Source organism: Ostrinia nubilalis, chromosome 8 (assembly GCF_963855985.1).
Source record: "Ostrinia nubilalis chromosome 8, ilOstNubi1.1, whole genome shotgun sequence".
Taxonomy (NCBI): Eukaryota; Metazoa; Arthropoda; class Insecta; order Lepidoptera; family Crambidae; genus Ostrinia; species Ostrinia nubilalis.
The window spans coordinates 9,752,173-9,776,001 of record NC_087095.1 but is presented as its reverse complement, the minus strand read 5'-3'; the positions used below and the strand labels follow the sequence as shown (position 1 = coordinate 9,776,001).

General features: G+C 36.4%; 2 protein-coding genes and 1 long non-coding RNA gene across 5 annotated transcripts in view; 2 read left to right on the top strand and 1 right to left on the bottom strand.

Moving 5' to 3' along the window:
* Window positions 1-23,829, top strand: part of LOC135073905 (uncharacterized) — a 328,784-nt gene that overhangs the window by 19,412 nt on the left and 285,543 nt on the right. The window lies entirely within an intron of this gene.
* The window catches only part of LOC135073882 (acetylcholinesterase-like), an 81,088-nt gene that overhangs the window by 42,511 nt on the left and 14,748 nt on the right, over window positions 1-23,829 (bottom strand). The window lies entirely within an intron of this gene.
* LOC135074083 (uncharacterized) lies at window positions 14,697-18,179 on the top strand. Its single transcript, XM_063968387.1, has 3 exons — window positions 14,697-15,084; window positions 15,177-15,358; window positions 17,169-18,179. The coding sequence occupies exons 1-3, from the start codon at window positions 14,697-14,699 to the stop codon at window positions 18,177-18,179; spliced, it is 1,581 nt and encodes a 526-aa protein (XP_063824457.1).

Below are 23,829 nucleotides of genomic sequence, written 5' to 3'. Positions count from 1 at the left end.
GTGTTCATTTACATGGACACATTTTTTTTATAGTTGAAGATTAGATTTAATAGAGGTAGAGGTTAGAGGATAATAATACCCTATGTATTGACATGGAGTTTTACATGAGCTTGTCATTTGTCATGTTTTGAACGAATGTGCTTTTGGAAGATTTTATGTATAGAGTAAATAGACAGTAAAATCCAAAAAGCTACTTAAACCTAATTATAAGCCTAACATTTATCTACGTACATTTTTATCCTAACAAAAAACATGTCTTTTTTCTAGCTATAATAATTTTTAATGAAAACAAAGAATTAATTTCCCCTAAAATGCACGAGAAGAGTAAACTTAATTACCAACTTGTTTTTCCTTAATTATTTTGCTAATTGTAACAAATTAGACTTCTTTGAACGCAATAAAGTTGATGTTAGTACCTATATCTTTACGTTTTTCATCAGAATCTCTCTGGAAAATGGAAACCAATTGGTATTGCTTTAAAATGTAAAAATGCAAAGAAGTATACTACACACAACAACAATATAAAACTCACATAGAGTAAACAAATAAGTATTCAAATTTTATCATGAATACTTATGACTCTACATATCCAGCATTGTAAAACTTGTTTATGAGCTTGAATTTTCTTTTGTGTAACTTCAAAACACGTATAAGCTTCAGGAGTCTTAGCGGAGAAAAACTGAAAGAGAAAAGCTCTTGAAACCGTCGCGTTTACTTTTTACTAAATGGAATGGGTAAAATATTGTTGTTCAAATACACACAATTTAAAAAATCGTCCTTTTCAGTTATCAAGTTACCTGTTTATGACTAACCGTATTTCACTTTATTCTCATTTAGCTGAAGAATAGAGGTTAAGCTTTGTTATAAATGATAACAAAGCGTTCACTATTTTTTTACTAAAGCCGTCACTAGAAAGGAACAGCAAACAGATGAGAACATAATTATTTTGAAAACATTTTGCTGTTCAGTACATATACTGACACAATGACTGTGTAATAAACCGGCAATGAAAAATTAATATAAATTTTAAAATAACAGCAAACAGCTAGGTATCAATAACAGTAAAATTATTTGTTCACCAACTGCACATAATCATGAATTTTAGATTGGAACTCTACTACACAACACATTACGTAAATATGCTGGCAGCCTGAAACACTACAAATTATGAACATAATCTTGCAACGAAAAGTAGAGCAATGACTGGTCAATAAATAAAAATAATATGTCCTCTAATTCATAATGTGCTGGGTCAGAAAGTTTGTCGCACTTGTGGCGGCGAGAGGCAAAACAAATGAAAGGGAGGCACGCAAACGTCCTCTTGTGGTAAGGAGTATTACGTGGTAGTGGTCTACCCCGAAAACGGATTTCAATATATCGACTCCAGCTGTCTCTTTTACTTATACCAGAATCTGTAGAGTGATAAAAGAAGACGGATAGATGTCTACGCAGCAAGACTAATAAAATATATCGACTCTTCCTGTCCTCTTTATTTATACCAGATCTCTTTATTGAGCAAACGAGACGAACAGATTAGAATTCATCTATAGTGGCTTGCGAAGTATCTCCTTCTTTCAGGAACACCTTTATCTGATCAATTAATGTTCTTATCGCTTCATCATCATGTTTCCGTGGGCGTAGAATATTAATTTTATTAACGTTGGTATCAAATTCTTGATGAGCGGGCAGATTAAAGGGAAAATGTCATGAGTGACACTTATAATTTTACTCATAAGTAAGCTACGAGTATGTCCTTCATAATATTTGTACGTACTTAGAATAATTGTAGTTTGTTATTTATTAGAATATTCAGGTTGTAATATACATAGTTCCTAGTTCTAATTCCAGATTTTAAAATACATTTTCTGGTGTGGTAAAAGTATAAGACGGTTGTCAGCTTCGCTCGCCGTCAAGTAGGCGCATTTTTACACCATAAATTTTAAACGCAACCGTTCGTCTCAAATGTCCCACCTCGCAGACAATATTTTAACGCCAGCATAGACTAAACTTTAGTTCATTTTTCAGTGTGAATTATGGTAAGGTGTTTGATGAAGTTTACTATAAATTCAGTGGGGACATTTTATTTGGGTCACGAATTTATATTTAACTATCTTTTGTAGTCAGCCTTAGCCTAGGCGCAGACCACCGATTTTTAGATGGCCGATAGTTGGGCCCGCCGATTTTAATTTGTATGAACAATCGGTCAAATCAAATCGGTGTAATATGCGCACTTCCATACATGCCCATACTCTGATCAACTGCCCGATTAATCTATCGGCCGATGAAAAATCGATGGTCTGCGCCTAGGCTTAAATAACCTTCGAAGCCTTAATGCCAAAAAGTGACTTTTGACACCTATTATATTTATAACGTTAAAATCTTTCCTGGAGAAACCTTCAATATCCCAATCAATCAAACTACTACTAAGTAATTGCTTAATGTACCTTTTCTGGGAATCAGATCTTCATGGAAATAGATCTTTAGACTTAACGTCCAATTCCCTAAACCAATAGAAGACGCTGAGGTAAGACCACATTTCAGTTCGAATTGGGCGAAATTCAGGTGGATGGAAATATACAGGATGAAATTTAAATCGTTGGCATTCTTTTAAATTAAGACTACTCATAAACTCATAATGCAAAGTACTTTCCCCAAATATGACGACAAATTCAATGTGCTAAAATTTCATTAATTAAAATATTGTAGGTATAGACGACAGCACATCAAGTTTAACACTGTGGCATCTTATTTCGATGTATTAAGGTGTTACGTGTTAGTGTTTGCAACAAAAAGTTATAGGCTAATGTGCTGTTACTGACTGTGACTGTCCAATAGTTTCAAACTCTTTATAACTTATACAAATACATACTTAGTTAAAATAAAGACAAACAATTGGATTTGTCTCATATTGGGGGATGCCAAAGTCTTAACACCCTGTATAAGTACTGTAGATCCTATTTGCATTTAGATCGCGATATTTTAAGCTGAATCTGTCCTTCGATACCTGGCAGGTGTGGAAATAGAAACAAGGCCGAGTGGATGGGCACGAGGCCGCTATGCTCATCTAATAATAGATCTCATTAGGTTACCTTTACATAATTAATAGAGGCTACTCTCATTTACTATTTTAACCTTCTATGGACGTAAGTAGTTAAGTACTAAAGGAACTATTAATAATATTTCTTTATCGACGAGAAAGGAAATTTTAACAATCTTACTTAAAAGAGAATTTTTTCAACATTCAAAATGTTTTCTGAAATATAAAATAAGGAGACTTGTTATCAAAGTGTTTGTACCAATTACGTACTTACTAACAAGTGACATTAACAATTGTGTTATTGTTAGAATAAAAATACATATCAAATTAAGTTCTTTCATTCTGAACAATAATAATTGTGCGGAGAATTGGTAAGTATATCAAATTTGGTACAACACTACCACATTAATACAACTCAAAATTTTCGCTTTGTTGTGACCTGTGCAATATACGTTAACGACATAAAATAACATAGAAGTCATCTGTAATTTGTAATCATTAATCAAAATCAAAAAGCTACTATAGTGACCCTACTTAACATTCTGGGCCGAGGCCAGGCAATTCCGATCACGACCCCTAAGGATTCAAGTTACTGCTTATGTTAATACTATAACAGCCTCTTAAAGAAAATGTTTCCTGAATAACCAAAGAGGGTATGTGGTGTCTCGCGTATAAATAAGTTAAACTAATTTAGACGCTAATGAAATGATTGCTCATAAATTATTTAGATGACATGTCTATAACTAGGTTTCAAGTTGAACTACAAAATTACTAACTTATTCCTCTTGTCTTTGTATCTCGATGATTGTCCAGAATGTTTTATTAACTTGTCCTGACAATATAACAAAATAAATCATCCACATCGGTCAAGACGCTCTCAAGAAATGCTTAATCGTGTGACAAAAACCTACATGAAATAGTTAGTTGCAGTAGGTTAATAACATAATAGAACATAAAATTGAAAACTATTAGTTACCGTCATTTCGAATTCACCCGGCGAAATCCATCAAACCGATTGGATTGATTTCACGAAGAGGCAACGAAAAAAACCTTTTTGTAAATAAATACAGCATTTAGGTGCCGTTCTACAACCTAAAACTACGTGGTTCAGAGCTTAGATTACTATTTATTTAGATATTTGAAATTTCGGCCTAAGTAGCTCAGATGGAAGAGCAGTCGCCCGGCAAGCGAAAGGTCGTAGCTTTGATTCCCACCTTAGGCAGTTCGTTTTTTTCAAGTTTTTTAAAATGTTGATTGAAAGGCGATTCTGTTAGAAAATGTTAATTAAGTACTAACTTCTTGTCTAAATCTTAAATCTGCCAGAAATAATAAAGCCCAAAATCAGGCCAACGCTTAAACTCTGAAACCAGGACTGTAACTTCACACAATAGAAAAATAAATGAAAACTTTAAAACTATAGGTACTATTTTCTCTTTACTTAACTATTTCAGAGCCAATCTAGACCCATAACCTCGGAATTGAACTGCAGTAGTAGGTATTATCACGACTATGCTGTGTTGCTGACTCACCCACTGTGCATTTCATTATTTGGATTGCATGAAAAGAAGGGCATGTCAGTGACCTTTAAACTACACGCGTATAGATCAACTAATACATGACCTGCGTATGTCATTAATGTAGTATTTTAATGATTGCTGTATCAATTTACTTGTCATGTACGAACGACAGCACATCACGCTAAGCGTTGTGATATCTTATACAATTGGAATACCTAGTTATTAATCGAAACAAAAATGTAAAATCTAATGTACTGTTAAACTCAATAAAACAATAATATTGATTACTAAGAAGACTCTTCTCTCTTTAGGTACCTATACAAGAAACTTCAATGGTTTTGGGTACCTTTTAACTCGAACTCATTATGAAATTTAAACTCAACAACTGGTTCTGAAGTCCAGTACGAATACCAGGAAGACATGACATTATGTATAAAACAGTTTTCATTACGAAATTTAAAAATTACCTGTCCGTAAAAAATGTAAGGAACGTATAGCAATAATCCTACTCCCAAATTATGTGTAGCGAATGAATTTTTATGTAAAGTACGTACGTGAGCGCCAGATTATTTTTTTCGACGAGTTATTGCGCTTGAAGTCTTTACTTATTTAGAGTAATGTTGAAAAATGTGAACGAGATTTTCAGTAGGTAAGTAAGTTGGAAGTATGCGTTTAAATTTTTAAGATTATAGGCAAATAGTCAAGTAAATGGATAGTCTTGATAAATACGATGCTGAAAAGTTTCCACTATAATGTTATACCATTTTCAGCTCTATAACTAAAAACCTCTCAAAAATCAGTGGAGCCTATGAAAACCGTATCACAGTGTGTCTTGAATTTTTCTCAGTACACCTTTTAATGTTAAGACTTTATAACTTTGCAACAGATTAATTCCAAGAAACTTCACCGCAGCAAGTAAAAATAAAAATATTTAATCAATCAAAGTTTTTCACAGAAATTAAACCGGCTGTCTACACGCTAAATAGGCCAGTAGAATTAAACACAAAAATTGATTAAATCGGAAATAATTCCTACAAAAGATTTTTTTGCTTTAATGGCTTCATTGGTTGCCCATTAAGACTCTCCTAAGTTTTCGACTTCGACGGAGTTGTGCTTAAGTGGTGGGGGCCCCCGAAAGGGGCGTTTTTTCGGTTTTCCGGTTATACCGCGTAAAGGACTTACCCTATCGAAAAGTGGTCTTCATGACGGTTAAAGGGCACTTAATCCTGCATTGAATAAGACCAAATTCATATGTTTTGGACAAACCGTTCTCGCGCTAAAGTTCGGCAAAGTAGAAAATATACGTATAATTAATGACCCTCTCCACGTCCAATGGTTTGTTACCCACAGGCTTCCAAGTCTTGAAAAGGGCCACCTCAACCAGTGTAACCCTATCAAGGCTTACGAGCTTGATGCGCCTATTCTTGTTCGTCCCAGCCGTTCCTTAACTGCGGTTGCTGCACCTCTTCCTGGCACTCTCCTGAACGACTCTGTGTTACCTAATGTGGCTGCCCCTCTTCCTTGTACCCTCCTGTACGATTTCATTGCTTAGCCATATGCCTGGTCCAAGGTTCGACGCCACAAAATCAACTTCGTACGAGTGAAAATAGTTTAAATACTATTTCCCGTGCTTGCAACATTTTTCTTTACTGCTTCGCCTCTATTAGTCGTAGAGTGATTGTATATATCCTATAGCCTTCCTCAATGTATGAGCTATTCAACACAAAAATAATGATTTCAATCAAACTAGTAATTCTTAAGATTAGCGCGTTCAAACAAACAAACAAAAAACTCTTCAGTGTTTTAATATGAACATGTTGTTGTTGATTTTTGGCGTCGAACCTTAGACCAGGCATACGGCTAGGCAACGTAGTCATGCAGGAGGATACAAGGAATAGGGGCAGCCACAGGAGGTAACACAGAGTCGTTCAGGTAAGTGCCAGGAAGAGGTGCAGCAACCGCAGTTAAGGAACGGCTGGGACGAACAAGGATAGGCGCATCAAGCTCGTAAGCCTTGATAGGGTTACACTGGTTGAGGTGGCCCTTTTCAAGACTTGGAAGCCTGTGGGTAACAAACCATTGGACGTGGAGAGGGTCATTAATTATACGTATATTTTCTACTTTGCCGAACTTTAGCGCGAGAACGGTTTGTCCAAAACATATGAATTTGGTCTTATTCAATGCAGGATTAAGTGCCCTTCAACCGTCATGAAGACCACTTTTTGATAGGGTTAGTCCTTTACGCGGTATAACCGGAAAACCGAAAAAATGCCTCTTTCGGGGGCCCCCACCACTTAAGCACAACTCCGTCGAAGTCGAAAACTTAGGAGAGTCTTAATGGGCAACCAATGAAGCCATTAAAACAATAAAATCTTTTGTAGGAATTATTTCCGATTTAAAAGCTAATTCTACTGGACTAAAATGACTTATCAAAAATGTCGTCGCTTCGCTGTCGAGCGTACGGTAATTTGTAAGTTTGCGTGCCTATTCTGATTACCACACGGCCGATCCGAGATCCGACAAATGACGTGCCGGTCCCGGTGGAAAACAATCGTTTCCATTCCGAAACACAACCCGCTTTAATATTATTTTATCGCACGAAATCGCTACGTGCAAGCACCCCGCGCGGTATCAACCGGTAACTTGCATTTTGCCTTGAAATTAATGACTCTTTCGAGACACTTTGCGCATGCATTATTTTATCACACCACCAATGGTGAAATAATATTTGAAGAAAAGGCTCTATAAACTATTATTTTCAAACTTTATACACAGTCTTCATAAATTGGAAAAATAAAGCTCGAGTTGGGTGACACAAATCAAACTTTTAGAATCGTAAATTACAAGTAATTGTTGCTTTCATAGATTTCGTTTGAAGCGTCAGTCGATAGAAAAACTATTATTATTTTGATTGTTAGGTAGACACAAATCAACATCAAATAGGGATTGATGTTTGCAACTTTTCAGAGTTCGTGAAGAATCCAGACGAATTTAAAAGCTATCAGTCACAATAAAGTGGAAACTAGCCATTGGATAAACGGGCCGGGCCCTCTAGCCAAGTTCGGATATACTGAGTGGCTCATAAACTCATAAATCAGAGTTAAATTGCGCGACCGTCGCGCCACCGTCCTCGTGCGCTGAATGTAGATTTAGTTGAAGCGCGCGTACTCCGCGTCCTGTCGTATTCCAGTAATGATGGTATTGTAGAGATGCTACTATAGATATATATTTGGTGAATACGTGTGCTAACATAATCATAAACTTTGTGACTTAATAAAAATTGTAAAACATAATACAAAGAAATCATGAATTTCAGGCACGAGCACGTTTAGCAGAATTCGGAAATTAAAATATCAAACGCGTCAGGTTTCTTTATTATTGACACTTTTATTTTTTGTATTTCGCATTTATAAAATTAGTATAATATTACACTATCGCATAAAAATACATACTTTAAACTTACTCGTACATTACGTACGAGTAAGTTTGAAGTTTTCAGAGGTTAGATTATAAAAGACACTATCAGGAAATTTTACCGTAATGTAATAAAAAGGACAGTTACGTACTTAACTGCTACTAACGATTGAAAATGAAAAAATGAAAAATGAAAAATGTTTATTTCGTTAACAACAACAATTAATGGAATTTGAGGTGGACTCTTTCTTGTAAGTGCAATGGCACCTGTGCCAGAAGGAGTCGCTCTCCCTTAACAAATTAACAGTAACATTTTTTTTTTATCATAACCAAAAAGTAACAAAATCACCACATATTTAGGTTGCGTTTGGTGTGTGTGTGTGTGTGTGTATGTGTGTGCTTGGGTGTGTGTGTGTGTGTGTGTGTGTGTGTGTGTGTGTGTGTGTGTACACGTGTATTGTATCAAGTAGAGTATTTCAGCAATTTTTCAGTTTCATCATAGTCTAAGGTTTTTAGCCAGTTAATAAGTTTAATTTTGCATTCCCGATAGGTCAGTGGGTATATTTCTATTATTTTATTTATATCATTATATAAGTGAGAGGATAGGCTCTGGAATTGATTTTGGGCAAAGGTTGTGTGAGTGACTTGCGTTTCAATTATCTTATGTTTTCTTCTTTTTTGTGTTATAATAGGATTGTAGGCCAATGACTTATGTCTTTTTAATATAGCATGTAAGATGTAAAGTTTCCTAATTGTGAGTAAGTCCACTAAGTCATAAAGTAGCGTAGTTGAAAATTTTTTCTGCTTGAAAAACATAACTTTTAATAAAGCTCTCTGTGCTCTTTCGACATCTATGAATTTAGTTTTTGGCGCTCCACCCCATACTGTTATGCAGTAAATTATGATAGACTGGACTAAGGAAATGTAAACCTGATTTAGAAGTCGCTTGGTTGCTACGTGTCTAAGTGATTTAAAAATCCATATCATTTTTCTTATTCTACACGCTACCAAATCAATATGTGACTGCCACGAGAGACGCTGGTCTATCATAACTCCCAAATATTTTGTGCTACTAACTCTACCTATAGCTGGACAGCCGCAAATAGTTTGAGTTTGCCTACATGAATGTATTTTAATTTCAAAAGCATCATCAGGTTGCGTCCTGCTATATACAGAGAAACACATATAATTGGTTTTTAAAGTATTTAGTGTCAGGAGGTTACACTTGAGCCAATCGTTTATTCTAGACAGACCAAGCTCCGCAGCAGTTTTGATGTTATACCACGAGTCACCAGTAAAAATTACGGCAGTGTCGTCTGCATAAGACAAGATTTTGCAATTCTCGATCTGCATGTTACACAAGTCGTTAATATAGACTAAAAATAGGGTTGGGCCCAGGACACTTCCCTGGGGTACACCGTATTCCACTACTGTTTTGTCGCTTATGGTTTGATCTATTTTTACTCTTTGTTTTCGGTCCTGCAGGTAGCTTTTAAACAAATTAAGAGGGATTCCTCTGATACCGACCAGTTCAAGTTTCTTAAGGAGGATCGAGATGGAGACGGTGTCAAATGCTTTTTTTAGGTCTAGAAATACTGATAGACATTTTTTCTTATTATCCAGCTTATTTATTATTTCTGACGTCAATGCACTAATAGCATCTTCAGTACATTTTCCTGCACGAAATCCATATTGAGAAGATGATAGAATGTTATTTTTATCAAGATAGTTAAGAAGTCTTTTGTTAATAATTTTTTCAACCAATTTTGATAGTGAAGTTAGCACCGAGATTGGCCTGTAGTTATTAACATCGTCTCCATCTCCACCCTTGTATACTGGTGTTATAATAGACTCTTTTAGGAGTGTTGGGAATATACCACTACCAAAGCAGAGGTTAATTAAATAGGTAATAACCGGAATCACCTCGTTTCTAGCAAGCTTGAGAAAGCTAGTCGGGATATTGTCCCAACCAGGAGCACTGTCCGATTTTAAGTTCATCAGTATAGTGTGAACTTCGTCCTCATCAGTATCAATAAGAGCAAAGGAATTTAGCTGAGATGGACTGTGCATATTAAGAGAATAATAATTGCTAGAAGGAGGCTGATCTATGGCATCCGCTAAGTTTTTTCCAATGTTACCGAAAAAATTGTTTACGTGAGCAACCGAATCATTTGGAGATGACCTAATACTTAATAGCTTTGTATTATCTGATTTAGTCTGATTTAGATATGTGATTTTGCGATTCCACTAAAGCTGCCCACTAAACTGCCCACGCGCGAATCCAGCCTGTCGCCGTACGACGTCACGACCTGGATTGACATCTATTATTGCGCCCTGACAGCTCTGGGCAGCCACAGTAAAGCGGTAAAATGTGCTTCGAAAATGGCTGTAAAAGTTATTTTTGTACCTAGTGAAATGGAAACGGATAACTTTAAAAGGTGTTATTTTGGAGTTATAAGAAATATTATGTAGCTTAGTACATAAATGCTTTAATAAGACTGTTAAGATGTTTTATAATACAGCACTAGTGATACTGGATTAGACCGTGTTAGTATCATGGCACAACAAAATACAAACAAAAAAAAAACTGTCTCAATAATGACTTAGAGAAAAGCTTATCGATTACATAATAATGTAACTTTATGATGGTAATGATGCAATTTGAAACACATTGATTCTAAGAAAGGAGCTATGATTCCGCGCTTCAGTGCACATGTTAAGGGCCGATAAAGTTCTGACATCAGGGTTGTGACCTGTATAATTAATTGACTAAAATAATACAAAACATTTCAGAATTTGCAATAAAGATTGTCGTAACATTAAGGCTGAGTTGCACCATCTTACTTTAACTTTTTCAAACGTCAAAAATCTGTCAAAATTCATACAAAAAACACCGGTAATCGTCATAGTTATGATTAAAGTTAGGTGGTGCAACCCAGCCTAAGAGTTTACTAGGCTGTAACTGCGTAAAATGACTGGTAAATAAGTAAATGTTTGCTAATTTTCAAAACCTAATAAATTAATTTGTGACTACTTTTAGTACAGCTGGCCTTTGGTCAAAGATAACATGTTTTTGTCTAAGATAAATGGATCTTTAAAGTTTAAGTTGAGCTTATGAAGCCCTGGATGTGGGCAGCACAGGACAGGTCGTTGTGGAAAACTTTTGTCCACCTACACAAAAGGAGGAGTAAGTTCTTCTAAGCTTAACCATAATTAGGGCCTTAATTAATCTAAAATTTGTAACCGCTACCCTAAAATTTGTTAATTGAATCAGTAAGGTACGGAAACTTAATCAACTGCTTCAGTCAGTCAGCGTATTTAAATAGGTTGAACATTATTTGATGCTATCTGACTAGTCCCTCACCTTGAACTGGTTGACCCTAATGTGAGGCAATAAAAATTTGAGGCAAGCAGCTTAATCTTGTAACACTAATTACTATCACACTTGCGTGCGGTATAGGGGAAATATGTAAATGGATGAAGGAGGGAAGGCAGAATAAATTCTATGCTGGTTATGTCGAGACATCACCAACTACTCACTTAGCATTATGTTAATAAATAAGACAGAAATTGCTTCTGTATGTACGAGTAAGTACAAATGTTTATAATAATTAGTCCTATGTTTAATGATAGTATCATATTATTGTGTATTTTATCTTAATTAACACGTAAGAAGTAGGTACTTCCTAAAATAATAAAGACAACGAATAAAGGTACTGCTGTGTTTTCTTTTAACTTCTTTCATTCGTAATTTTATCATCATTGTAATAGGTCAAGATGGACAGTGACAGCCTCTTGTCTTTTATCACTTTATATTTTTACATGTTACAACATTTATAACACGGATCCTTGTGCCAAAATGGACCATTGTGCTTGTAATAAGCTTACTAAGAAATCATTATAGTGATTAACACCTGTATTCACAAATGATACTTGCTTAAGTGAAGCAGAAAATCTAACGCACAGCGTTGAATAGAGCTCTGTGATTGGTTCATGTGTTACCCTGTGCGTCTACCCGCACTATGAGACCTCATAGTAATGTTTGTGAATACGGGCGTAAGTATTGCTTAGCGATACCATCGGATAGGAAACATCAAAGTAAAAAGGAACCACAAACTACTAAATTGCATAGATATGAAAGTGCCAGCTTGGTTATTTGTTTTTACTGAATATGTAGCGTTAAAAAAGCTCTGACAATTTGAAAAGCTCGGCTGTCGATTCAATTTAAAACAAAACTGGTAAAAAATGTTTGCTAACTGTCGATTCATTTTTAGAGTTCCGTATTACTAATAAAACAAACTTTGTGGGATTGTTATTTTGTAGCTATTGTGTTAAATTAAAATTAATATGAAATACTGAGTTCTACGGACCCTTCGACCCCAAAAAGTCTCCAAAAATAACAACAAAAGCAGTCTAGGAATAAGAAAGGAGGAAAGAAAGGAAAAATGTAGAGCAAGGGACTAAAAGAACTAAAGAACCCTTAGTACGCCTGTTCAAGTCACACTTGTCTAGATATTTGTTTAGTTAAGCACAGACTTTATGCAAAACCTGAATGACAGAAATACTATCAACCGAGGTCGCGGGTTCAATTCCCGCGCAGTACAAACATTTGTGTGCATGAACATATTTGTTTGTATTGATGGTGGGTGTTTTGTAAGTACAATATGTACCTATAATAATAAGTGTAATTGTAAATAGGTTGTCTAGTAGGTACAAGCTTTGCTTATTTGGGGACTAGCTAGAAGCGCAATGTAGAATTTCCAAAGATATTTAATTATTTATTATCAATAAATTAATAACTAGTTTTGAGTTTACTTAACCTTTTAAAGTAATGCTTGTTAAAATTAAGTTTTAAAGGTTTATTTACAAAGAAAATCAATAAGCTCAAAGTTTGTTTATCTTAGTGTTGGTCAATGAATTACCCAACTGTTACTTAACAAACGAATTTGTAGTTATTTGTTTGTAAGACTAGGTATAGAATAATTAAAGGAAACACAAGAAGTTTGAAAGATAGAAGTGCGTGGGAGTCACTAAGCTTTAAAATAAGATAGAATAACGAAAAATTCAATTTTGCGATTTAATCTATACTAATCTATAATTCTATACTTAATATTATAAATGCGAAAGTAGCTCTGTCTGTCTTGCTTTCACGCCTAAATCACTGAACCGATTTTGATGAAATTTGGCATAGAGATAGTTTGAGTCCCGGGAAAGGACATATGATAGTTTTTAATCCCGGTTTTTGAAACAGGAACGCATGCGATAAAGTTTTTCTGTGACAGACAATTTTCCACGCGGGCGAAGCCGTGGGAGGAAAGCTAGTTCATTATAAACATTAAGAGTAGGCGCACACCGTTGATTTTTAGTTGGCCGATAGTTGTGCCCGATTTTAATTTGTATGAAGAATCGGCCAAATCGAATCGGCGTAGTGGGCGCACTCCCATACTGATCAACTGCCCGACTAAACTATCGGCCGACGAAAAATCAACGGTGTGCGCCTACTCTTATAGTAAAACTTCTGAATACTTTGTTTAAGTTTGTTTGGCATAAATTTTTGTTCTTTTAGAAGATAACTTTTAATTTAAATTATACTTACGACGTTACATCCTCGAGATTTATATGGTATTACAATGTAGTTTCACTTCTATATGTACTAGGCATCACACACAAATATTCAGAGCTAAAAAAAAAATAACAAGTTCCTTAGTAGCCAGCGCCATCTGTCGTCGCTGCGCAGGGGCGTTCGGCCCGCTCAGATGTCATTCATTGTGTGTGTGCGGGCATCGCCACTTCGTTACAATACAAATTTTAAATTGTGCATTTCATAATCATGGGAAAAAGGAAGCGAAGTAATTCCCGGATAAGGCGTAAAATAAGACGTCTGGAAAAACGTCTTCGACGTTCGTCATCGACTGAATATGAAGGTTAGTAACCGTTTCTTTTTTGCCAAGAAAAGTATTGAACCGAAGCGTATGTATAGTTATACATGTTTATATCAAAGTGAAGACTCGACGTTATGTTTTTTCTTGCCGCGTATCAATTACAAAGGAATATAATAATAGCATTCCAAAGAATGTGTATTATTATTTTTTTCCTCTACCCGCATTTTTGGGGTAGGTACTACGTAAATTAATTACAAAATAATTTTCTCATGCTAATAATACATCGCATTCTCCGTGACGAGATCACGGCTGATGACGAATGTTACCAAACGTTATACTCCATGACGTGATCATGGCTGATAACTAAACAATATTCCACCCATGTTATTCTCTATGACGCGATCATAGCTGATAACTTATATAGCCTCGTGTTGTAACGTGATTACAACCTATGGCTAAAAATAACGATTCCCGTAGATCATAGATTATTACGGTTATATTGACGGTTGAACATTTTCGATGTCTTTTCTGATTTTTTCAGAAAACTATCGTGACAAACAAACTCCACCGCGTGACTCACAAAGTGTTCTCATCGACTCTTCAAGATCAGAATCGTCACCAGAACCTTGCTCCGTAAGGTCTGAGGTGATAGTCACTAATATAAGTGAAAAACCGACTTCTAATGACCCATTAGCCGGCACAAGCTCAGAAACTGTCAAAATTCCCGAGGAGCTTCCTCCAGAAATCATTGAAGCACTTGGTGACTACCAAAGCAAAGATGAAACACTTGGTCCAGCCATCAGTGAAGAAATCTCCAAACGCTGGGGTAGGATTATCGTCGAGGGAATGACAAAAGAAGCAAAAGAGGCCATTTTGCAGAAAGTTCTAATACCCGAAAACTTTAAACTAGCGAAAGCTCCTAAGCTTAATCAAGAAATATCTGCTGTTCTTAGTGACACCGTCCGGAATAGGGACAAGCTTTTAGAAAAAGCTCAAAATTATCTTGGACTCGGAATAGCGGGTTTAACAACCTTGGCTACAGATATTATCTCGACAGATTTAGATAAAGTCAGTATCCTAAAAAAACTGTCAGAAGTTAGTCAGATACTGCTCGATCTCCACTATGAGGACACCAAAACTAGAAGAAAGCTAGTTACTACATCACTTGATAAAAAATTCTATGGCATGGTTGCAGATGTGAAAAGAGACGAGTTTTTATTCGGTACTGCATTAGGTGATAAAATTAAAGCCGCTAAGGCCGCTGAAAGATCAGGGTTTCAGATTAAGCGAGTGGATAATCATCCTCGCCCTACTAATGGCCCCCAGGGAAACTGGCGAGGCCCACCCCGGAACCAAGCACCAGCAAAGGCACCCAGACAGGGTGGGCCAAAGAACCGTTACCAACCATATCAACCACATCAATCACAGACGTCACGCAGACAGCCAACATCAGCGCGAGCAGCTCCCGCAGCGAAAGCGAACTCACGCACTCGCAGGACCTAAATAAGGTATTCCATGCAGGCCGGCTACGCCACTTCTTAGATACCTGGAAACATATAACAAAAGATCCCGTGGTACTCGGTTATGTTAGTGGCTTCAAAATACCATTTAATGACGTGCCTCACCAATCTTTTCAACCTGATAACAGTAATCTAACTGCTTCCGAATCAGCTAATATGCTCTTGGCTATTTCTCGATTACTAAGTTCGGGAGCGGTAATAAAATGTAAGGACGTGCCTGGTCAATTCTTATCACGAATATTTTTAACGCCAAAAAGTGACGGTACATTTAGATTTATCCTAAATCTCAAGGAACTCAATAAGTTTATTGATCCTTACCATTTCAAAATGGAAGATATAAGAACAGCCACAAAACTACTTACTAAAAATGACTTTATGGCCACAATTGACCTTCAGGACGCATACTTTTTGGTACCAGCTCATGAACTTAGTAAAAAATTTTTACGGTTCAAATTTCAAGGACAGACATATGAATTTCAATGTCTCCCATTTGGTCTGTCCCTAGCACCTTTAATCTTCACAAAACTGATGAAACCCGTAGTATCAGTTCTTAGAAATAAGGGTTTCTTAATCGTCATATACCTGGATGATATGCTAATAATTGATAGATCGTTCAATAAATGCCTCGATTGTGCTACACAGACCGTAGATTTACTTGAAAGTCTCGGTTTCATAATTAACGTAAAAAAGAGTAATCTGACGCCAACTCAATTGCAAACTTTCTTAGGTTTCGAGTTAGACTCTCAAAACATGGTGTTGCAATTACCTTCCACTAAAAAATTAAAAATGTTAAAAAAAGTTAAGCATATTCTAAAACAAAAATCTATTACTATAAGAGATTTTGCCAGCTTTCTTGGATCACTCTGTTCTGCCTGTCCAGGCATATCATACGGATGGCTCTCTATACGAAAGAACTTGAAAGAGAGAAGTTCTTAGCCCTGCAAGTAAATGATGATGACTACGAACAAGTTATGCCAGTGTCTGCTAATCTAAGACCTGACTTGTCCTGGTGGGTTAATCATATAATGACTTCACAGAACCCTATTCGGAGTAATAAATTTGCTATAGAGATATTTTCCGATGCATCATTAACTGGCTGGGGTATTTACTGTAATGGCGAGCGTACTAATGGCCTGTGGGGTACAAACGAGGCAGGTGACCACATAAACTTGCTAGAGCTGAAATCAGCATTCATAGGCTTAAAATGCTTTGCAAAAAATCTAAGGAGTAGGGAAATACTGTTGAGGATCGACAATACTACGGCTATTGCATATATCAACAAACAGGGGGGTATTCAATACCCTCATTTACACAAAATAACTAAAGAATTATGGCAGTGGTGTGAAGCAAGACATCTATTTGTGGTAGCCTCCTATATAAAATCTAAGGACAATGTAGAAGCTGATTTTGAATCCAGACGGTATAATATTGACATTGAGTGGAGCCTAGCGCCTACGGCTTTTGAAACCATCGTAGATACCTTCGGTAGACCACAAATAGACTTGTTTGCTACATACCAAAATGCAAAATGTGAGCATTACGTTTCCTGGAAACGAGACCCCCGAGCATTCGACATTGATGCATTTACTGTGGATTGGAAAACATACTTCTTTTATGCTTTCCCCCCCTTTTCCCTCATACTAAAGTGTCTCCGGAAAATTGTAAACGACAATGCCGTCGGTATCATGGTAGTACCATATTGGCCGAGTCAACCGTGGTATCCACTGTTCACGTCGTTATCATGTAGTAATATGATTTACCTACAACCCAGTCCTGACCTTCTCTTATCGCCTTTCAGGACCCCTCACCCATTATGGCAACAACTTACCCTGGTGTCGTCAGTATTATCAAGCGTGCATTCTCAAGACAATCATTATCCACAAGAACCTCGGAAATAATGATATCATCTTTAGCTCCGAGTTCACTCAAACAGTATAACTGCGCCTACAAAAAGTGGTGGAAATTTTGTAAAGACCACAAATTAGACTTGTTTTGCAGTAACATACCAAAAATTCTAGAATTTTTCACTGAACTATATGATTCCGGCTCGAATTATTCCACCTTAAATACCACACGTTCTGCTCTCGCTGTCATCCTGGGCAAACAGTTTTCACAAGATGACAGGATACTGCGATTTATTAAAGGAGTATACAGAACAAAACCATGTTTTCCCAAATACGAATCAACCTGGGACCCGAACATAGTTTTGAACCACCTTTCACAATTCTTTCCTAATGAAAGTCAAAACCTTGAAATTCTTACAAAAAAATTGGTAACTCTGCTCTCATTGTCAACAGCACAACGGACCCAGACGTTATCATTAATTGAACTATCAAACGTCAGAATGTTAGAATCCAAAATAGAAATTTTGATCGATAACCTAACCAAGACCTCTGCACCAAACCGTACAATTCACCCACTCGTCATACCCTTTTTTCAACAAAGACCCGAAATATGCCCGGGATCTACTATAGTGGCTTACATAAACGCCACTAGAGAATATAGGGAACTTACGCATACTAATAAGTTGATCTTGACAATTAAAAAACCTTACCACAACGCCAGCTCATCGACCATAGGTCGATGGATTAAAAATGTCCTCTCAGATAGCGGCGTGGATACCAGTATATTTGGTGCGCATAGTACGCGACATGCATCCACGTCCGCTGCTAGTCGAAAAGGCGCTTCAATCGACAGCATAAAACGAGCTGCGGGGTGGACGGGTAATTCATTGATTTTCGCCAAATTTTATAATCGCCCTATAGCGACAGATTCTGCCACTGATTTTGCTAATGTGGTATTTAATTAAATTGCAATCGCAATATTATGTATTAAGAGAAAATGTATAAGCTATGATTTATATTTTCGTTTCCTTATTTTGTTAATAAATTAGTTTCTAGAAGACATAATAATGTATTTACTTATTTCATCGCGCTGAACATCTACATTGTAATACCATATAAATCTCGAGGATGTAACGTCGTAAGTATAATTAACGGTTAAACAAACTTACCTGAAGAGAAGTTTGACTGTAATTATACGAGACGTTACATCCGAAGAGATTTATAACCCACCCAACCCTAGGTCTAATCGACCTCCCCTTTATCTAAATGAAATAAGTAAAAAGCTCTCTGAAATAAATGACATCTGAGCGGGCCGAACGCCCCTGCGCAGCGACGACAGATGGCGCTGGCTACTAAGGAACTTGTTATTTTTTTTTTAGCTCTGAATATTTGTGTGTGATGCCTAGTACATATAGAAGTGAAACTACATTGTAATACCATATAAATCTCTTCGGATGTAACGTCTCGTATAATTACAGTCAAACTTCTCTTCAGGTAAGTTTGTTTAACCGTTAAGTATTTACTTACTCGTACCTATTTGTATGTATAACGGCCAGTAGCATTGTCTTGCAATTATTGTTATTAAGATTTTCAATGCCCCAAAACTGGACACACTATCTAAAATATCTAACTAGTGGCAGTGTGTGTCTAAAGTACATATTATTATGATTATCGGGTCTTTAACTTCATGTGAGGCACGTGGAACTGTTATTACACAAAACAATTACACGTTGTTACCAAGCAAAGGAACAGTTAACAAACAGACAATATTCTATCCAATAGTCTGTTTGTGACGTGATGATATTGGTTCGTAATTAAGGCTGTAATAGATGGGCTAATGAGTACGACTTTGCCTATTGCCCATAAGTTAGAACTTACTTTAACCGTAATTATAACAATAACCGGTATTTTTCGTATGGAGTTTGACAGATTTTAGACGTTTGTTAAAGTAAGAGGTGCAACTCAGCTTTAATTTTGCTTCTGTAGAGAAACTAAAATAGGTACGACTTTGGCATTGGTTTGAGATATTTTTATCAACAACGAGGAAGCTCTTGGCCTGCATCTTACTTGATGAAAAGTAATGATCAGGCTAAAGGTGGAAGCGAGCTTCACCCGGAATCCTTAATCACAGAGAAACTGGCTATTTTACCTCCGACTGCCATGGAACACAACAATGCTGTAAACATTGTTGTTATGGCGACAGACTTAGGTCTGTGGTTGCTAGTCAGGCGGATTTAGGTCATTCACGAATTAATTTTCTAATCGAAATTTTTTGTCACAGAAAAACAAAAAATCACGTTTAAAATGCGTGACAATCAAATACGAGCGGTTACATTTATTATACTTCCGGACGGGACAGTCGTAGTGATATGAGTTCCGAGTGGGGACGCGGCTGTGCTGCGCGTGCGCCGTCACATGAGTTCTCACTGCGTATACGCAGATGCAATTGCATTTAGCATTCCTATTCGAAATTAAATAGACAAAATATTAATTATTCGAAAATATTAGTAACTTTTGCATTAATTAACTCTAGGAGTTATCCACAGAAAAACCACCAAACGTATATTTTCTGCTGAGCCCCAAGGTTTTCTGGCAGATAATACCTTATGATGTTAAGTCCAGTCAACAGCACATCAGACACTACATTTTTATTCCATAATAGCCCCTAAGTTCTTCGAAATTCAACTACATAAGATTCCACAGTGATCATCTTGATGTGCAGTTGTCCATACTCATTAATGTGCTATTAAAGTTTGAATGAAATGTCCATCGTTCAGACGAAATATTATTTTAGAAGAAAAGAACTGAAAATTAAATTTGAATAACAATTGAACTCTATTTACTAAAAAAACTACTCTATTTGCAGCGTACGTAAACCATAATCATACAAAACTCATTTCTTTAATTCTACTGTACAGCAAACACAATGAAAATATAAATTCCACTGTAACAACAAAGTCATGACTCTATTAGGGCTTCATACGTGGTCTTGCGTGAGTTCAACTTCATTAGTTCACGTGGGATAACTTTTAAACGGTTTTAATTATCCGCAAACTAGCTAAGTTTGGTATAAGTAAAGCCAATCATGGTAGAGTTGAATTTACGGTAAAGTACGAATAATTTGTGTTCCTATCCATATGTGCCTGGTTGCGAGCGGCGCAGGACCGATCTTTGTGGTAATCCTTGCCTTTGTCCAGCAGTGGATGTCATTCGGCTGAAACGAACGAACGAACGAATAATTTGAATCCTTGTTCATGGAAATTGGCAGTGACACTGATTTGCAAAAAATAGAATATTTGGAACGGAGCAGATTCAGGAAGCTATTGGCTTACATCTCACCTGATGCAATGTAACAGTTTTGGGATCACTGAGGTAGTTCAATCACTGTTTCGATATTTTTTCATCAAAATAAAATATCTTATTATCAATGTTACTAGGCAGAAAAAACCTTTGTAACTTCACTTCTGGGCGTTCGATAAAGTCCTAACAAAACATCCGCAAAGCTTACGTACAGGTAATACCGTACACACCTGACCATTCTTTCTACAATTATATGATTTACTCCCATTGTACAGTTCCGAGAATTTTCTGGTCGCGGGCGGATGTCCACAAAAGGTTCGGTAATAGGCTAAAAGCACTCTAAGAAAATATTAGGGAGGAGTTTCCAAGTAAAAGGTACGTGTCCCTAATAAGGGTCCCGTTGGACGCTACCGTCCTTAAGTGATGATCGATAGGCCTTTTTCTGTCAAATAAATGTTAAACATTCACACGCTATTAGGTAGTGACTGTGCATTGCTATTACAGGTTGATTGTTAGTCATTGTTTAGAACTATCCAAAACGATTGTTTCAATGTAAACTTTTTAATTGGAGAGCTTTATCGTGCTATTCAAATACTTAAGTGGATATTTTAGTCAGGGCATGCAGGATAGATATCCTGATCTACTTAGATGTTCTAGGTTCTTCATCCATCTCGATTTTTCGTGCTACAATTGACCTTTAACGCAGAAGAATATAAGACCCCTTCCCGTTGCCTGCGGTAGGGGCGGAAAACGATCTTCATGGAACTCCCTTGACAAGTATATTTAAAGCTACCAACAGCCACGAAGTGTAAGGTGCACTAATATCATTATTTAGGGGACGATCGCTTATTGAATGATACAGTAAAATACAAGCATTTGGTACCTGTTTCTGCAGCTTCCTAAAGCTGAGCTTCTTTCGTTCTTATTAAAGAACAATACGCCCAACGCAAGTTCCAACAACATTCTAAGCTTTTTCTAAACACATGAACTACCTAAGCATGTGCCGTGTGTAAAATACCTATAGCCAATAGAATGTATACTTTGTTCAAATGTACTTTAATCAGCATAAAGCCATGTTTTATTTTTTATCATGAACAGAACACTTCAATCAGCAGACTTCGTTTTATAGTAACCCATTAAATGCAATCCTAAGCCCATCTGTATTAAGCAGTTGACCTACTGACCACTAAAAAAAATATGTGCCAGAGCATAGTTAAACAATATCCGTTAAACATCATGTCATTGTCTCGACAAACAAATTTTGGACTGTAAACTGACAGAATATTAAGCCAAAATTCAGCAGCATAACATCACATTACCTTGTCGAATGTAAGCATGGCAGAACAATTGATTGAGATTAAATAGCGTAGCTTAACAATGGTTCACCTTGCAATACTGCAAGAAGAAGCAATAAAATTAAATAGAGTCATAACACGGTTTTAACCCCGTACTTTGCCGGTTACTGTTTTACGTTGATTGCACTATCATAAAAAGAGATAAAAGAGGTTCTAATTAAGTCTGTGTTTAAAGACTGTCTTGATTTCTACAAAAAGGTTCTATAGGATTGTCATCAAACGATCCCTCTGGTAGAGGACTTCTTATTCCTCAAGATACTTAATAATAATTCCAAGTTTAGATAAAGGGTGCTAATGATTAAGTAGCACGTACCTACCCGAAAGATTAGTTGTGCTACTTTGGTGGTCACTTGTGGCGACTTATACTTTGATATACGGCGCTAATAGTAATATAATAATAGCTCCGTAAATAGGTACCCCTACCTAGGCGTCTCATGTACATTGCGAAGGCCGCAGCAAATTACTACCTTATCAGAAAGTAGACTTTCCAAGTTGGCTTAATAATGCGCAGTCCTTGGAATATTTGCATAGGTTCGCCGCAAATCCATGGTAAGGGCAAAGGTAAAGACAGGTAATGTGAGACCGAGCGTGTGTTGGACATACCTATGCTGTTGTTGTAGTAAAAGCTATTATTTCGCCACAATCGTAATTGACGAAACGTAAAACTAATTAGTTATGAGTGTAGCTAGAGCTCAAAGAACTATCGTAGGGTTCAAACTGTTAGGTTGGATGAATCAACTCAAAAATGAGACAGAATTGACATCGCTTCCCCCGTTCCAAATAGCATACTTTAGAAAGAACCAAACGACTTGGGCGTGGCATGACATATTGTGTGATCGCACTAAAAAAAGGTATGAAGAAACCTAAAATCATTGGACATTAGGTGTTAGAAACCAAGACACAAAGCTCTGCCTGAATAAAAATGAACTTATAATAATCAATTCTAGATAATCTAGCTAGTCAAACCATCAAGCATCAAGGTTCCTACGTCATTCATTCACACAATGAAAAGACAACGTTATACCGCCAGGTGGGGTTTCCATTACTTGAGTGTTACATATCAATATCTACTTGCCCTTAATACCTATTTGCGCCTGATGGTCATAACCTAGTTTTGTGTTAGAATAAAATCATTACGTTTCTCCATTGATTTTCAGGAAATTTTCGTTATTCAAATGCTGTCAAACGAATTGAGCGTGGAAGTTTTTTCAATTTCAGTAGGTAGTTATAATATTAAAGAAATAAAGAAAACATGATTAAATATTGATTAAGTTGGCTCAGTTATTAAAAGCAGATTGATTACACATAAGTAAACTACAACAGCACAGACTAGAAGCCAATAGAGACTCTCGTTTCCATGTACATATTATTGAGTCTATACATTACTAACATTGCTGCACTTCTTACATTGATCACTCCTTTTAGATGTAGAGTTGTTAAAAAAGTGAAAAAAAAAAACATTTTCCGGTAAATAGGCATATTTAAAGCGCTTTGTTTTTTGCCTGTGTAAATATTGCCTACATTGTGCATACTTAGTTGTTCCTCGAAACTTTCATTTCCACCTCTGGTAGTGTGATCTAAGGCCGGCAAGTTAACACGCTCACTGCGTAACCATTTTTCGTAGACTTTCAGCCAGTGCGTATGAGGTCTTTTCGAGTCAATATTGAACTTCTTTACAGTGCGTATGAGACCTTTTCTGCCTCACAAAATATTGTTTCTAAAAATACTTTAAATATAGCTCAGGAAAGACAATATTGGCTTGAAACTTTTCTATTATAAACTTAAATAGATGTTTAACCTTAAACTAGCTTCGCCCGCAGTTATGACATTTTGGTATTGAATAAATTAAAAAAATATATATGACATCTTTTCTGCCTCATTTCGCACTGAAAGAAAGTCCAATTTGTGTCTCGACTAGGGATGGGAATAAAACAAAATTTCAGTTACCATAAAATTATAA